Source organism: Daktulosphaira vitifoliae, unplaced genomic scaffold (assembly GCF_025091365.1).
Source record: "Daktulosphaira vitifoliae isolate Bord-2020 unplaced genomic scaffold, ASM2509136v1 Scaffold_2, whole genome shotgun sequence".
Taxonomy (NCBI): Eukaryota; Metazoa; Arthropoda; class Insecta; order Hemiptera; family Phylloxeridae; genus Daktulosphaira; species Daktulosphaira vitifoliae.
In genome coordinates, this window is record NW_026099573.1 from 9,646,869 (window position 1) to 9,666,539 (window position 19,671).

At 28.8% G+C, this 19,671-nt stretch overlaps 2 protein-coding genes across 2 annotated transcripts in view; both read right to left on the reverse strand.

The window, feature by feature from the left end:
* Positions 1-19,671, reverse strand: part of LOC126897391 (uncharacterized) — a 112,202-nt gene that overhangs the window by 85,203 nt on the left and 7,328 nt on the right. The window lies entirely within an intron of this gene.
* Positions 7,801-19,671, reverse strand: part of LOC126897396 (uncharacterized) — a 65,411-nt gene continuing 53,540 nt past the window's right edge. Inside the window, exon 7 of the mRNA XM_050670950.1 lies at positions 7,801-8,098. Within this exon, the coding sequence (XP_050526907.1) occupies positions 8,073-8,098 (26 nt within the window). The 3' untranslated portion in view covers positions 7,801-8,072. The remainder of the gene's footprint in view (positions 8,099-19,671) is intronic.

Here is a 19,671-nt window from a genome sequence, read left to right on the forward strand (position 1 = left end):
GGCAGTTTTAAGCATTAAAATATTTCTTGTTAAACAGTGATTTTTACATTAAAAAAACATTTTTCCTAAAATTTGACGGCCATTTTCCCCTAGAAGAAAAGGTGTTAGAACACATTTTTTTTGAACTTATAGTATTTATTGTAACCTTTAATTTAACATATATTTAATGCTCGGAGTATTTTTGTAACATTTCAAAAGTTCTACTTTTTACTTATTTTTTTTAAATTTAAACCCACCCCTGTGTAAAGGAAAATGGTCCGATATTAAAAAAGTAATGTTACCTCTAAAGTACTCCAAGCTTCAAACATATTTTAAAATATGTATATAAAAATAAGTATCAGCAATCCCATCACAGTTTCTCAGGAGGGTAGACTCCACTCCTGAGAAAAAATGTCTTATTCTTATTAAAATATTTTACTATATTTTTATTTATTTTTAATATGTTTATTTTTGTGTATGTCATTCATTTTTCTCAGCTCTCACTTGATCAATTTTAATGACTAAGACGTTACGAGAACACGATTATCTTGTTAAACTTATAATTACTAAATACCTCAAAATTACATTACTGTAAAAATTGGCTACTTCAAAAAGATTTTTTTAAACTAAATATCTCCAAATTAATAGGAGTATAAAATTCTTTTTCATACTAAATTACACAATAAAATTATATGATTAAAATGAAAAAATGATTATACAGATATATACTGTACTAAAATAAATTTTTAAACTGATTTCAAGCTTGAAATAAGTTTTTTCCTATCACCTCTGTTAGGGGCTTGTTTATATAAAATATTTTCTATTAATTTATCTGTAGTACTATTATCGAATGACCTAAATGTATTAATTATTTCAACTGGTAGTTCTTTAAAAAAATACTCTATGATATGTTTTTCCGACATGATACCTTCAAACCTACGACTTTCTGCTATTACTCTTACTAAAAAATTTTTAATCGATTCANTTTCTGCTATTACTCTTAGTAAAAAATTTTTAATCGATTCACTATCCGTCATTTTCATCATAATTAAATTTTTTTTTATTAAATTTAGATTATTGTAAGAGTTAAAATTAATTAATGACAGTTTAACATCTTCCCAAGTTAAATTTGTCGATCGATATTCTATAAATTCAAATATTTTAAGTGCATGATCCTGTAAATATAAGGGTAACATAGAAAGTTTTTTATTATCATCCCATTCATTCGCTTTTGCTACGCGATCGAAATACTTAAGATATTTATCAATATCTGTTTCCACATTTCCTGAATATGATAACGTTTTGATAAAATTCTGCATATTTTTATAAATTATACACTTATATAAAAAAAAAAAATGGTAGAAATTATTATTACGCTCAAACAGCAATTGACATTCCAGAAAAAATTATAATATTAATAATAAAAAATTTTACTTAAATAATCTAACTGTAACTCGTGTACACTTTAGGGAAATCGACTTCGTATATGAGTGCCTTAAAAAAAATAGAAAGTATATCTCGGAACTCGATTAAAATACAAAGACCGGCGCCTCCACCATATGTTAGGGGCTTGTTTAATAGTTGAGGATCTTGGTCAAAACCAAGAATCGGAAGCTATCCGACGTCTGCCCAAATATCGTCCCTATCTCCTTAAATGAGTTTTAATTGCCTGAAGGAGACACAGGCAATCGTGTACCTTAGTTACAGGGGATAGATTATTATATAAAATTAGACTATTGTTTTATGTCAACGACAAAGTAAAGTTATATTTTAGATGTTTAGTAAATATAAGTTATATGTAATGTACAATACGTCTGACCTGAATCCTAGTACAGTTGGTTAGTAGGCATATCCAGTGAGACGGAGTTGGTTGGCTATGATGACAATTGGCGATAGACGGGTCATTGAATAAAACAAGTTAAGTTATAAATAATATAAATAAGACGAAAGTAATAATATTGAAAACTATGTCTATAACGGCCACTCAAACACAACTGCCCTTTGTTAGTTCGACGTCAGTAGCTCCGGACTACAGACGAGTAGAATTGTCACATCAGCATCTCCCTCTATGCTAATTAATATGTATTACGAATTAAATAAATAGAAATAAAACGTGTGTAATATAAGTGGTAAGAACATAGTAATAAATGTTCTTACACAACTTTTTTCAGATTATTTTTAATTAGCTTCGCATCGAACCTAAAATTATATAGTAGTTTTTTTACGCAATTCTTTATTCATCTGATTGTATGGTGCTACCCAACGAGATGTATATATGTGCAATGTGGTTACAACAACACCATATTTTACGGCCATTTATAACATGTCTAACAAGGAAGTGATCTTCCTTAAATGATCTTAAGGAAGATACGTTCCTTATATTTAATTATATAGGTAAATTGAATATATTATTATTCTATAATAATTATGTAAAAATTACGTACTTTGTTCCCTGACTGTTAGCTTATCGTTAATAGATTCATTCATAGTTATATAGTGAATATACAATTTTTTTTCAAACATTAAAGAAAGATGTTACGACTCTTTAGTGAAAAATACACGAGTTATATACTAAAAGGTCATACATTAATAAGAGAGAAAACTGTATAATGATTATTATCAAATTGTTGTTTCCATCGATGAAATAACCTAAAAAAATTGTTAATTATATTATAATTAACGTATTGTACAATAATGTCTTTTCTAATAAATTAAAGGTTTGCGATATTTAAATATTCGTTGAAATATTCAATCGGCCAGAAACGCTAGGGAAAAATCTAATTACGGTCGTACAAGCGCGTCCGAAAATATCTCAACAGACCCACTTGTCGGTGTAAAATAATAGCGCGTACAAAATGGATTTTATCCACAGTCGGCTAAAATCCATTTTGTATTTATCTATATATTTATAATGTTCATGATTCTGAAATTTTCACGAGTATGTCGAACGACGTGCGACCGCAGGTAATTATGATTTTTTCACAATAATTCCCGTATTCTTTCCCATACGCATCTATACTCCGTACATCTCTTCGGCACGTCAACGTCAGAACTGGAGATCGTCACAACGAGTACGACAAACGATTCGACAACTATCAACTGTTAGTACCGTATAGACCAATAGAGTTACGAAAGGGTTAAGGAACGCTTTCGAAAATATAAACATACCCGACAACGTTGTTTTTTTGATTTGATTTTTTATTTAAATAATAATAATAATAATTACCTCGTTAAAAAAAAAATAAAATCGACCGATAACTTTTAATCTGATGGCGTGATGTGCGCGATTGAGCGCAATTTTAAACGGAAACGATTTCCATCGATAAAGTGAGCACCAGCGTCCTTCTCTCCTCATCTCCTAACCATTACCATTATTGGGAACGATTAAAAAATTAGCCGATTTTACAGAAAACTGTACGGTTTTTCGCTTTCATTGCCCTCCATTCTGATATCGTGGGAAATCGACATATTAGCAAGTATTTATTTTTTTCATTTCAAAGTATGCACACCCACCTCCCCCCCACCAACCGAGCAACAACCAGCTACTGGTTCTGATGTCATTTGAGGTTTTAAGAACGTTGTAACAATAATAACGCAATGTAATAAAGAACTCGACACGATTAACACATGCTACCACGGCCGCCCTTCAAGAAAACATATTGAAAACATTAGGAATAAGCGATGTAGCCCTTGGGGGGAGTCACCGCAATCGGAGTGGTACATCTACTCCGAGCGTAACGGACCGGCCAAAGTACTCGACAAGCAGTGGTAATCAAAAACAAAAAAAAACCTCATGTTTCTTTTGGCTTTAAGCTGGCAATCAAAGCCAAGCTTTGAGCTTCGGCGGGGTTCCAGACGGATTTCATCGGCTTGTAAAAAATGACTTCCAAAACGACCAGTAGATTCACCGATAACGATAGAATTTTTTTGTCCGCTATAACACGCGCCACCGCCACTACCTCCTAGACTCCGAAATTTCAGGTAGTTTTTTTTTGTTGTTTTGTTCGCCTCGCACTATAGTTTGTGTGTGCGAGTGTAGGTTAACAAACGAAGTATGGAGTTTTCGAAAAGTTTTTCATTTGAAAATGGAAAAGGAAAACAAAAGTTCATCTCATTTTAAAACTACTGCGCATGGCGCGTCTGTCTGTCGGTGTAGACGATGACATGTTCCAACTGTAGATTGTACGAACTAGCCGTAAATATCGTTATCGAACATTTTGTACCGATCCTGGTGTCGTCGTGGTTATTCAATCAGCCAGTCGATACGATTATATTTAATATTATAATATCTATACATATGTATTATAATCACTGTGTCAAATCAAAGTTTTTTTCAAAATATATTATAAGCTTTTAACTTTGTAAAAATTTAGAGTTAATATTACCCCACATTTTAAACCTTTCAATTTTGAACATAATAATAATATATCACACCTTTAAAAAATAGTACTCCTCTAAATCGTAGTTTATTGAAAAATAGTGTAAATCAGGATCGTATGTAAGTATTGTTATTTTATTATTATTTTAAGTTCTAAAATTACAGAATGGTCACATCCAATAGAGTAATTCTATCATAATCTTCTTCTTCTTCTTCCTCGTCTTAATCCCAACTACTTGGGGTCGGCCACCCTTATCCTGAACTTTCACTTGACACGATCTCCCACATCATCTACGCTCACATCAGCTGTCCTCAAATCGCATTCAATAGCATCCCTCCATCTCTTTTTTGGTCTTCCTCTACCTCTTCTTCCTTCAATATTCATTGTGTGTGTGATTTTAATCGCTGTACTAATTTAGAAAATGCGTTACTACCTTAACATGACATTTTTTGATATTCCAATGAAATTAACAATTGATTTTTGAAAAAAAAAAAATGTAATAATCACGACTCGAATTATATAATAATATAGTTTTTTTTTTTGCAAAATCAACCGAAATATTTATTTTTCAAAATGACCCTACACTGTGAACCTGTACCAATATTCTTGTATTTTCTACCAATGAGCTTGTTCAAATTTGGCACTACACGATGCCATGACGACTGGATTCTTCTCAACTATACTTCCGTGTTGTACACACGTACCATTTTTTAGCTTCGATGCGAAACTGAGAAGGTATTGGTTTTACTATGATATGTTTTTTTTTTTTTGTCTGTTACCACTTTTTCTCAGCTCTCACCGAACCGATTTCTTTCAATGATACGTCAAAAGATCACAAATCGTATCTAGTCAAAGACATTATCCTCAAAAATTGAAAAAAATGCCCTCGTTCCCCGTAAATGGGGGAAACCTCCAAAAAAATTACAAATTAAAAAATCGCTAATTTTCGAAATTTTTTCAATTTTTTTTACTTAAAAGTGCCATAACTTTTTAAAAAATGAACATATCAATATAATTCTTTTTTATATAGATTTCTAATATCATTACCTTTCATTTGATATATTTTTTTCATAAATTTAACCCTTAACCTGCCCACAAGAGGGGATTTAAAATGACAACTTTTTCACAAAAAATTAACTTTTTCAACTTAACTTTTGAAAATGTTCCGGAAGGTCTGACACTTTTATATATATCTTAAATTAAAGCTAATGTAATATACTTTATTATGCAAAAAAAAAATTTCGGACTTTATTTTATCTTCACGGTGAAAATGGCTACCGAATGCTATTTTTGTGTGAAAATTTTCGATTTTATATTTTACATTTTTTACTTTAAAATGCTATGACATATTGAAAAGTGTATGGATCAACATTATTTTTTTATGAGAAATAATATTTTTTAATAATCCCTTTTTCATTCTACATACTTTATCTTAATTAGGATATTAATAATGAACTAGCAGATCATGTAGCTTTTGGAATAGTCCACCAATTTTTTAAAATAAAACAGTATCTAAAGATTTGCATCGAAGCGTTTTTTTTTTATAGTGATTTTAATCACTGTCAGATATCATTATACTTGATCCATCTATACCACGTCACCACTGTGCCGCGACCACCCTGTGCTGGGTTTTTTTTTTGTACTCTGTTTTTTTTTTACGAAAAACAAACGTCAAGATCATCTATGATTTATCCCATATACGTTTAATAATACATTTATAATCGAAAGTAACAATTTTTTTAGTGCCGTCGATGTTTTTGACATTACTGATATATTCGTATTGAGTACATTTAATTTTCGGGTAATATTAAAAACTTGTTTATTACAAAATCCTGTACTTTTTCGTAAACTTCTTTACTCTATATACCCAATAATTTATAACTTTCCAATTTCTCTTTTGCTGCCTACAGGAAACATGATTTCATTTCTTTCAGAACAATTAGATTTTCTTCTGTCAATGATACATGTCCCATTCTATGTTCTTTAATACCTTTACCCGTAATCGACAGATAATTTTTCGAGAAACATTTAGAATTTATAATTTTAAAATTTGTGTTGAAATAAATTTTTGATTTACATGAACCATCCATGAAGGATATCATTTCATCGAATAAATATAAAAAATCGGTTAACTTATTGATGTCTATCCATAAATACATAGTTTGAGTTGTTATTATTACCATTGGCAAGTAATGATCGTTTATCCATGTGCAACCGATGTGTATGAATATCTATCTATAAAACTCAAATTGAATACAGATGTTCCCAGCACAGCAAAGTTAGGTTGAGACGGATATCGCATGGATTCGCATGGATTCTCATAATTTAACATTTTTCACGCCTGCATTCATGTTCATATTGAATATCGCACTATTATACTTCATTAATCACACACAATTAAGATAAACGATAACACAATATGATTTTCTTACATTCGACCGCGATTTATAGATATTTCTGAAGAGGGTGGGAAAAATTTGAAATATGGTTGGTTGGTTATTCAAAAAAACAGAAATAATAAATCAGATTTGGTGGTAGAAGGGTGATGGGAAATGTTATCTTCGCATGTATACGGAGGGAGGCGGTAAAATATGTTATCAATATACAAAATCAGGCGCTATAATACGTTTTATCAAATTTCATCACTGATAAGCATCACATACACTCTCCTCTAACTATATTGTGATAAGATGTAAATTAGGTGCTAACTGAGGTACTAATTGAGGCGCTAAAATGAGTATATGGAAGGCGGCGGCCCCATGTACAGGCATCAGTGGTATATATTTTATAAGTTTATCCGTTTTGTATATTAACAAAATATGTGCAAAAATACACGAGCCACATAAAAATGTATTACTCTCGTAATGCAGTGTTATACCATGATTTCTTAAAAAGTTACACTGATATCTCTTAATATCTATGAACCGGTAAGAATCCACAACACATAAAATAAAGTTCGATAAGTATTAAGAGGCACTAGGCAGTTCAATAAATTATTATTTGTGATCTCATTAAAATATATGCTTATTAAATAAATAAAGATAATGTTAAATTTAAAAGGAGTCGAAAAGACCAAAAAAAAAATTGGTGAAAGACGGTGTATCTAAACAAGTAAGTGCTCGTAAGACGTCTAAAACCAGAGAAAGTGTTCACTGACGGCGCTCGGTGGTCAGCAGTGGTCTAGTAGATAGACATTGCTAGAAAGCAGTGATACTCTAATCAGGCTGGACTCGCGATGTAAAAAGGTGACTGACGAGAGAGATACCTTATCTCTCTCGTCAGTATCCATGTATTAAGCATATAGCATAATATATGGTACCGTGTCAAAAGTTAGTAACATACTTATATTTAAATAGTCCAAGAATGTTTTGTTTTAATTTTAACTCAGTAATTCAGTTTTATAATCGTACTTTATAAGTTTCAAACCTAAGCTTACAAAAATAAAAAGAAACAATTGAGCTAAAAGATAATTTAATAGTTATAATATTTATAAAAAAAGTTATAGGTATTATAATTATTTAATAACTCTAAATATTTAGAACATATAAAACAGTGAACAAATTTTATATTGTATGAAGTTAACATGGTAATTTATTCATAATCCAGATTGACTTTTCCACATATTTTTCATCACAATATTTGCAACATTTAAATTCTTTTTTCGTGTGTGATAAGCAATTCTTGCAATATATATGTGGACAAAGAGAAGAAAATCTAGATATTGGATTGGAAAGGAATACCTAAAGTGTAATATCAAAACTATAAAACAAATATTTTATACAATTCATAAAATATAGTATTTATATTCTTAAACAAATTCTATATTTAGTCATCACCACAATTGTAGTTGGAACGTAAGTAGAGTATATATACACCAATATGAGCTGCACCCACGATGAGTAAATACCTACTTTTCTTCTTCTTTTTCGTCGCCTTTATGCTAACTACTTATGGTAGGCCACCATTATCCTAAACTTCTACTTGACACACTACATACTCACTCTATATATTAAAATACTTGTGGCTCAATGAGTAATTATCCTAAAATTGTTATCGACTTTTGTAAAATAAGGGATCAAAAATGTCTATTTTGAAATTTTGAAATATAAAAATACTATTTTTCTATATAATTTCTAGAAAATATTTTGTTTTTATCTTCCCTCTTCCTCTCTTAAAATTTTATTAACTTTAGTATTTTAATGGATCATAAATGATTAACCAATTTACAAACTAGAAAATGATCTATCTAAGAAAATGACAGTTGGATAACAACTTTTGAATTAGTATTCTAAAATATATTAGTAATTTTATTAATAATGCAGGTGGAGGCCTGCGCTTCACCTCCGGTCATTATATTACAGAATTGATTACTTTCAATACCCTAATCCAAAAGTTTCTTAATTACAAAATTCTTACCTTCAGTGTAGTAATTTATATTAACACATTTATAACTAAATTATTTGTGAAATCAATAGACTTAATGAAATCTACTCTTGTATTTTTTTTTTTAATGTTTACGCTATGTAATTAAAATATAAATAAATAAATAAAACGCCAATATGTTTAATGCGTTGAAATATTTTTATCACAAAAAGTGTTCAACCGACAATAAGATTTATTAGAATTCTAATAAGTTCCAGCGTATAAAAATGAAATGTATAAGAGCGTACATTTGATATAAAGTTGTAATCAAGAGAAAATTCTAATATTAAAATTATTAAATATAATGAAATAAAGTAAATTTCTTAAAAAAATATCTAGGTAAAAACGAAAATAAATAAAAAACATATTTGGGATTAAAAATATTATATATCATCTAAACAATGTTCACTAGAAAAAATATTTAAAAAGTAAAATATGTATGAAATACCTTCCACTAAGTTTATTCCACACAAACATTTAGTTTTATATTCATATTTGATACATGAATTACAAAATTTTAGACCACAACAATTCCTTTTTTCCAAATTACATGTTACTCTTTCTTCTTTACAACCGTCGCACTTGGTATATTCTTAAAAAAAAAATTATTTAAAAATTAGTTATGACCAGTTTTTTCTGCTTATTTGTTATCTAAATCGTCCAAAAAAGGCTAAATTAAAAATTTTTTTTTTGGATATTCATTATTTTGTAACTGGATGACTAATATAATATTTAATATTGTTATATCATCTAAAACATTTAAATAACATTTTTTTTACGTATTAACCGCTAATAAAACAATTTTAAAAGAAGAACAACAAAAAATTCCTTAATAAATAGAGTTATAAAATAATCTCAACGTCTCTAACTAGATAGTCTAGGGGCTTAGGAACTCAGCATCTAACCAAAAAATTAACAAAAAATACGTTTGTTTTATTTTACTTAAAAAATACGATTTTTTTTTTTTTTTGCAACATTGATTATAATATTATTTTATACGTAGTATTACCAAATAGTGCAATCTAGTAAGCTCATCTAAATGAATTGTTCATTAACCTTAAATTACCAAATCTGGCTCTCTAAATATCATCGATAGTAATATGGCCATTATTGCATGCAAGTAAAATAAGTATGTAAATAAATAAATAAATAAGTACCTTCCAAATATTTTTTACCGTAGAAGAAATTATTTTTCCAATGGTGATCTATACAAAACATACAAAAATTGATACCACATTAATCTATTTTTAGCAATTCTTTTTTATTCGTTATGTACTTACAACTAGAGTAGACAACAGTTTTTTTTTTATTAAAAAAATATTGTTATAATTTATTAAAATTCTTTTATCTCGTATATTCATAGTATGTTAACATTATAGAAGGCTAAATGAATATATAAACTATATTATTAACTATTTTCGGTGGTGAATAGATTTATAATAAACTCGATGTGGCGCAAAATGATATGAAACAAATATTAAGCTGACCAAAACTATAATTTTGAAACAACTATTTTTCAAAAAGGTTTTTTGAAATTTCTATTAATATACATTATTAAAACTAATTATGAAATTTCAAACGTTTAAGTCAATTTTCGCTCAGCGTATTGCTATTTAAATAACGTACACCTAACTTCTGTATAATATTTTTATAAAATTCACTAAAATTGTTTTATTCATTATTTAAGTTCTCTGTGAAATTAAATTTTTTATTATTAATATATAATATTTATACATGTATTAATTTTAAGATTCTTAAAAAAAATCGTATTTGTAAAAATCTTATATGTAATAGTTAATATTAAAGAAAAAGTACTTCCAGTTTTTTTACATTTAAACAAGTCATACTAATTAGTACACAACTATACGATATTTTTAATACAACTATTATAACGTCCATGTCTTAAACTACGAAAAAAAAAATTGCTCTGAAGCACAAATTCGGTTTTTAAGAGACATTTGAATTTTCAAAGTATATGTATTTTAGCTTAATTAAAAAATATTGTACGTTTATTTTTGTAATTTTTATACTTCAACATTTCTAAAACATTTTATAAAAAAAGTAAAAATTATTATGGAGTGTTAGTACTTTAGTAATGAATATTACTTTTGAATTTAAAATTGTAAAGTATGCGTATTTTACACTATTTCAGAAATTCTAGATTATTTAAAAGTTAACCTTATAAAATCTTCAAAATGACGCCCAATTAATACAATAATGATGTATTGTAAGCTCTAAACTATAATATTATTTTTTTGAAATTGTACATGATAATATGTTTTAAAAGAAAATTACAAAAGAAGTTTTTGAATAATTGTTATATTTCTATTAACTAGTTTATATTAAATATTAGATCATCCAAATAAATGCATTGGAAAAGTTTAACCCCAAATCTATTTAATATTCAGTTATTTTTACCGTTTTATACTTTTTGCTGTGATTAGTAGTAAAAAATTGATGTCTATCATAGTGAACTATTAGCTTCGATGCGAAGCTGAAAAGTTATTATTTTTTGTTTGTGTGTAGGTTGCCACATATCCTCAGATCTTACCGGACCGATTTATTTTAACGATACGTAAAAGACATTGTCTTTAAAAATAAAAAAAAAAAATTTCCCTCGTTCCCTGTAAATAAGGGAAATTCACCAAAAAATCAATTAATTTTTAAATTGTCAAATTTCGATTTTTTTAAACTTCTTTTCCTTAAAACTGTCATATTTTTTTTTAAATGGAACGAAACAAAATTATTTTATTTCAATTATTACCTTAGATTTTTCTTTCTCTATAATTCTGTATATATTTTTTGTAATCTGATCCTTTTTCTGTCAACTGGAAGGGAATTTAAAATAGATATTTTGGCAAACAAATTTTACCTTTGAAATTGTTACAAAAATATTTCAAGCTTTAAACATATGTTAAGTTAAAGCTTATGTTACATACTATAAGTTAAAAAATATTTATTCGAATGAGTTCTATATGTAAATCGTCCCCAAAGTTAGACAAAAAATATTATTTTGGTATAAAGATCAGGGTATTTATTTTTCAATTTTTGAGGGTAATGGTAATATTTTAATAAAATATTTTAATATGAATAGAAAATACCACCTTCTCACTAGGGGAAAATAAAATGAGAATCAATTGAACTTTTGAAAGAAATTTAAACTATAAAAATAATTAAGAAAAAATGCAAAAAGTTATTTCAACGAAGGTAATATACTGTTTTATAGTCGAAGCGGCCACAGTACATTATATATACTTGTAGCTAAAATGGACAATTTAAGCTAGTTCCAAAATTCATAATCGTCTTTTTTTCCTTAGAGGAGATAAAATATTCAAAATGTATGTAAATTTTTCATTTTTTGAGGGTAATATCTTTAACTAGACACTAGTTGTGACCAATAGACGTATCGTTGAATACGATACGATTTATCATAAAGAAAAGATCAGAAATTAATTTATGTTTTTTAATTTAAGTTCATGACATAAGCTTTAATTTTATATATATATATATATATATATATATATATAAGTGACAGTATTTCCGGAACACTTTTAATAGTTAATTTATCATGGAAAAGTTGTTATTTTGAAACGCTCACTGAGGTCAGTTAAAGGGTCATATTATTACAAAAAATATATTAAATTTTAAGTATCTACCTAAGGTATATATAAAAACAAAATTATGTTATTTTTCCCTTCTAAAAAATTTATGGCAGTATTGAGAAAAAAAGTTTATATAATGTCGAAAATTAGCGATTTTTAAAATTGATATTTTTTGGAGTATTTCGTATTTATGGGAAACGAGAAATTTATTTTCATTTTTTGAAGGTAATGTCTTCGACTAGATACAATTTGTAATCAATTGACATATCGTTGAAAGAAGTCGCGGAATTTGATTCGAAAAATTGTATGTTTGAGTTATAAATTCAACAAAGTTCTAAGTAATTTACTTTCTATATTATTTAAGTTTATAATTTCTGTTGTATCCTTAGGAGCATCAGAGCCAGCAATCACTATTCCACCTTTATGTATGACAACCAATAATATGATGATAATTGTGACGAATATTCTCTGAAAAATAATATCCAGTGAGATAAAAGCTTAAAAATTATAAAGACTACCTGTATTTTATTAAAAGTAGTTATTATCTTATTAATATTTGTCAATTTTATGTTTTTTGCCTATATTTTAACTAGAAGTAATCATACATTTGGTAACCAATGAATTCATGTTAATTGATTAGTTTATTTTACTGTGAATTCAGCGTAAAAACAAATATTATACTCCTATTATTTGTACAGATATTTAATTTAACAAATTATTTTTTTCATAATATGAACATTTTTATGGAAAGATATAAAAAAACACACATCATCAAATAACTAATATCTTTTTAGTTTCATATGCAAACTGAACATAAAATTATACAAAAAAATTGTTGAAAAAATGTACTCAAATGGCGTATTAATAACAAAGTAATTGAAGTTATTTAATCTAAAAGTTTTTTAAAATTAAATTCAAAAGAATTAATAAAAAAATGCAAAATACTCATTTTGACTGCTAGGGAACAAGGTTCGTACTCCGAGCATGAGAGATTGTATTGTAACCTACTCGACAATTATACACCCACATGTTAGTAGAATTAAACGACAATTTAATCTAGTTCGAAAATTAATTTCTCTTAATTTAAGGAAAAAGGCCATTTCAATGGGTGGGGTTCGAACTACGTCATTTCTTTTTACAAAAAGATCCATGATCATACACCGTATACATTCATTTTCACGTTGTAGCTAAACAAATTTAAATAACTTATTGATTCTATTTTATTCCTATACTTCATCCCTTTTATTCGTGATAAACCATTGACAAATTATAAATTTAACATTTTTTACATTTATTTAAATTCTTTGACAAAACTATACCCATTTACCCTTTAATTTAATTCTAAATTCATGACAAAATAAATAAATAACACCCCCTTCTCCAATTTACTTTTTTTATAATGACAGTAGTATTCTTAAGAGTGAATCATAACATATAAGCATAACAAATTTTTATAATCTACAAAGTGATTCGGTAACTATTTCTAACGTAATATCTTAAAAAATACAATTTTTATAAACAAATATAGTTAGCGGATCACTCTGTATATAATATATTTAATTTTGTCACTATGATTTTGTAACGACTAAAAATTAATATAAAGATGATCTAAGATTTGATATTTGTCAACCATCGGTTCATAATTATAAAAAATAAATTTATTATTTAAATATTAGACTATTACCCTATTTGTAATTTTACCCTCGTTACTCTAAGTTCATTTAAAACATTAAACTGAAGTACAGTATGTAATATACTAAGTTAAAAAATTATATTTAATTTTAACTTTTTCAAACAATATTATTCTCATTCGGCATTTACATTATGTATTTATTTTTTTTCGACCGGCTTATTGTGAGCCGCCCTGGAACTGCTGTTAGGCATTTCTTCAGGGCGGCCCACGCCGTCTTAACAATTCACACCACCACGTTGTGAATCAACCCGAAATTAATCAAGAACTAATTCGCAACGTGGTGTGGCCCCCTCCCGTTAACCGGATCCCATGTGGGAACCGTTAAGGAGAGTTGGCAAAATAACTTACAAACAAAAACAAAACACAAAAACAAGAACCTAAGGCGCCGGCCTAAACCATCGCCTCAGGTCCTCCTGTGCCGAGCGGCGTGGCTGCCTCTGTCTCAGGCGTTCCGCTTCTCCCTCCTTTAAAAAGACGGATTCGGCGAACATCTGGACGAGCCTCCACGCCTCCCGGCTCTTTAACTTCAGGTCTACCAAGTACCCGACTCGAAGCGTAAACCCTAGACGGGACTCCAAAGAGTCCCGCTCCTGGGCCCATGCCTCGCATTGGAAGAGGGTGTGCAGAGCACTGTCAGCCTCTCCCGGGCGATCCGAACAGTGGTCGCACGTCGGCGCAGCTGCCTTACGAATACGGTGTAAGTACTCGTTAAAGCAGCCGCCCCCGGACATCACTTGGATGAGACGATGTGTCATCTCACCGTGAGTCCAGTCCACCCACCTGTCCAGCCGATCGGGTCCTGGTCCACTCGCCTCTCGTCGTTTCCTCCGAGAGGGGAGTCCGCCTGAGCGCCAGCCGGTCCACGGGTTCGAGGGACCGGCCGCGTTCTCGGCGGAGATCATGCCCGGCGGCGCGTTCCTTGGCGAGCAGATCGGTGAGCGGCAGTGACGACAGAATACCCGCCGCCACTCCGGACACCGTTCGGTACGCCGAAACTGTCCGGATCGCCGCCCGCCTCTGCACTTTGAGCAGGGCTTCACGGATTTTGGACGAATACTCAAGAGTATCCCCGTACAGGAGGACCGAGTGTACGACGCTGACTAAAAGTCTGCGCCGCATCTCCCTTGTCCCTCCCAGATTGGGCATGAGTCCCGCCAGGCAATTCATGACTAGTAATGTGCGGCCCGAACTTTTGACGTTTGACTAAGCGACTATGACAAGGCCCAGATAAGTCATGGAGTCCTTAAGCGGAGATCCCGCACAAACAATTTTTTAACTATTTTTATAAATAAGTCATTAGTTTTTAAATCATTACTATTACAATTAATTTTTTTTTCACTAACAAGTGTCTATATTAAATAGGGTCTATACTATTTGTGTTTACTCTTACAAATAATTATTTTTCAGTTATAATTCTATTTGTACCTAAATATTTAATTATTTACAACTACTAAACTATTGCTACAAAAGTCAATATAATAATAAATTCATATTTTCAATTAATATTTGACAAACTACACATTAAAATTGTTTATATTTTAAATACGTTTGACTTACCATAATGAAGTTCTTTGTAATATTTCGTTTAAAAAGCTCAAATAGATTTATTTATCCACTTGCGAGTATGTTTTTCAATGAACTATAACTATATTTCTATTTTAATTTAAAATTTTTTTAAATAAAAAATATCGTGCGTCATCAAAATAAGTAATAATATTTAATAACATATTAAATTTGATTTATATCTTTATAAATTATATAATTTATTCCATTTATAATTATTGTGTCATTTGTTTAAGGTATGTTTATAGAAACTTTATAACGTCATCCATAAGTTTTATTAAAAAAGCTGTAAAAATAAATAGAATGAAGTCAGACAACACATTCACAATTGGTGACTGATGATTTGAAAAATGAATTAAAAAATGCAACTATGCATCAATCAACAACTACTTAAATCCATTGAACCTGTCTATCGTGGACAGTCGACTAAAGTACGCACCTTAAGAATTATTGTTAAACGTCAGCCTCAGTACTTAGTTGTCGATGTCAGACTCTTAACCTTTGGCCAAGAGTTTGTTTTTCCTTGATGCCTTTGTGTCTACCCCGTTCCCTTCCTGATAAAATCAAGTATTTGTGTCTTGCATAAATCATTTCATAAATACAATGAACGTAACAATTAATCATAGCATACTATTCGGTTTTTACAAAGATATTTTGATTAATAATAATCATTAAAAATAAATTTTGTGTGTGTATTTTTTATTTGTTTTTAAAAATGCATAATGTTTTTATGAAAACATGGTTTTATATGAAAATCGAGCTTCCATTAGTAGTATTAAAATAGTTTCTTAAATTAAATATTAATTTTTAATAAAATTAAAACGAATATTTCAAGAGGTTACAGTGTTTGACTTATGTTTATGTTTTAAAAGGAAAAATATTAATTAAATTAATATGAATGGTAGTTTATTTAAAATTAGGGCAGAAGATTTAAAGACCTAAAATAGACTTATTAGAATTATTTATGCACTTAAGAACCCTACAGTATGCTCTTAAATATGCACTAAACAATTTTTTTTTTTTAATTAATAAAATGTACATATTATTTTTAAGTAGTTTATTATAAATAAATATGACTACGCTTCATAGAGTGTAAATAAATCACAAATACGGATGAAGATAATCATGTGTTCAAACTGAGACTATATTTTTAATATCAAAATATTTTTGTATTTTGTTAATGTTTCTGAAAACATATCTTCATATCAGAGATTTATAATATTCTATCTACAAACATTCTGAGAATATGCAAGTATTAAACATATTTTAATCAATGACGTTTTAAATAAGTAAATAATAGTGTTGCCGCTTAGGCTGTTTTAAGAAATCCAAACCAAAATAAAAAGGGGAATAAAACTTTTCCGTGCGAGTTATGATAGGGGAAACTACTAATCAACAACAATTTAATATTAACTGATTAGAGATTATAGTCATCCATACTACTTACATTAAATTACACAAAGTTGCACGCTTCATATGAATGAAATGAACTACAATATATAACAGTGCAACCTGCAGTTCTTATTATAATAATGTTACAACTAATAAAAAACAATAAAAAAAGAAAACAACTCGATGCATTTATAATAATAATATGAATAATGTATTTTGACATGAAACTTGAATAACGTTTTTACTAAATAATACAGAAAACTAACACTTAACTAACAAACCAACTTAACTTTAACTGTATAATTTTACATTATATTTTGAATAAAAAACGACTGGACAACACAGGCCGCTGATAAGGCGTCCTAACAGGTGATGGCGCACAAGCACCATCACCTGACCACACCCATACCGCCAAATACTTTAGTGCAGCGCTCAACAAAATGTTGGCGCAAACAAATAGTAAACAAAATAAAATTAAAAAAACAGTATGGACCTGGTATAGTTGGGACAAGTATAGATGATATCTGACAGTGATTAAAATAATTATCATAAGAAACGTTTCGATGCAAAACTGTAGATAGTATTTAATTTTAAAAAATTGGTGGATTATTCCAAAAGCAAAATTAACTTCCAATGTCATTTGCACATAGAAGATCGTTGGGACAATTTTTTTTAACTATAGTACGTAATATATAATTTTTATGGAAAATTTGCAATTTTGAAAAACCCCTTGTGGACAGGTAAAGGGTCAGATTATCAAATAATTATCTAATGAAAGGGAAATAACTTAAATTTCTAGGTAAAGAAAATTATTTTGGTATGTTCATTTTTCCATAATTTATTACGTCGCATTTAGGGGTTGAGCCTAAATGCCCGTCAACAGTATTCTAAGGGACCAACGGGGGATTCTGGCTAGACTATATCTACCTTAGGTACTGAGGTTTCCTATTTAATTTATATTCCCTTAGAGGAACTACCAAGAGTCGCACTACAATATAAGTGTATAACACTCTTGGTTAACAACGATATAAATATTTATTAAGTAAAGAAATATTAAATAAATAGTACAACCTGCTGTATTTCTAATACGTGTGTCACTGTGTCAACCATATAAGCCTAGTCGGCGTTACAAAAATAATGTGATATATGATCACACATATGTGATGGCAGTTTTATGAAAAAAAAAATGAAAAAATTTTAATCTTTTGGTTTTAAAATTTCGAAATTATTATTATTTTTGAATAAATATAATGAACAACAATAAATCAGTAAACTATTATATAAAATCAGGGATACAACTAGAGGAAGTTTGGGTGTTATACCCTCTCCCCTCGAGAATGATTTGTAATGTTTGAATCTTTAATTAGTGTTTCTGTGTTTCATCTAAATGTTTACACGTAAAGATTTTACATATAGATTTTTTTTTTTCGCAGAAAAAAGACACAATTTGTATAAATTATACAATAATTACTTATAATAAAATTATATATATATTATTATTATATACAAGTAGAGTTGTTAAAATACGGTATTTTATTTTTTTGTTGTATAATACTGTATAATACCGTATAAATTCTTGTGGCACCTTAAAATTTGGGAAAAAATAAACTTTAGAGTGATTATTTTTCATAAAACGCAATAAATAAATGAGTACTTACTGAAAAAGCCTTTGGCAAAATTGATGAAAACAAAATATTCAGAGAGTAATTAGTTAAAGTATTGAACTAAGATATTTCTCTATCCAGAATTCCTGTCTAGAGGATGATTTAGTATCAACTAAGTACCAACTATAGTCAATTTGCAACCAGAAACCACCCATGATGTTAAAGGTCTGAGAAGTCTGCTTTTTTAAACACGTATAAATACACAATTGGAATTTTACCACATTAAAAACTTAAAATTTTTAATAACATAATAAATAAAATAATAAAACTCACTTTTTCTTAACAAAAAAAAATCCTGTCCTTTAAATAAACTATTAAAAAAAAAACCCAGCACAGGGGGGTCGCGGCACAGTGGTGACGTGGTATAGATGTATCAAGTATAATGATATCTGACAGTGATTAAAATCACTATCAAAAAAAAACGCTTCGATGCAAATCTTTAGATACTGTTTAATTTTAAAAAATTGGTGGACTATTCCAAAAGCTACATTATCTGCTAGTTCATTATTAATATCCTAATTAAGATAAAGTNCTTATTAATATCCTAATAAATGAAAAAGGGTTTAATAAAAAATAATATTTCTCATAAAAAAATAATGTTGATCCATACATTTTTCAATATGTCATAGCATTATAAAGTTATTTTCATAAAAAATAAAATCGAGAATTTTCACACAATAATAGCATTCGGTAGCCATTTTCATCGTGAAGATAAAATAAAGTCCGAAATTTTTTTTTCGCATAATAAAGTAAATTACATTAGCTTTAATTTAATNTTTTTGCATATTAAAGATTATTACATTAGCTTTAATTTAAGATATATATAAAAGTGTCAGACCTTCCGGAACATTTTCAAATGTTAAGTTGAAAAAATTAATTTTTTGTGAAAAAGTTGTCATTTTAAATCCCCCCTTGTGGGCAGGTTAAGGGTTAAATTTATGAAAAAAATATACCAAATGAAAGGTAATGATATTATG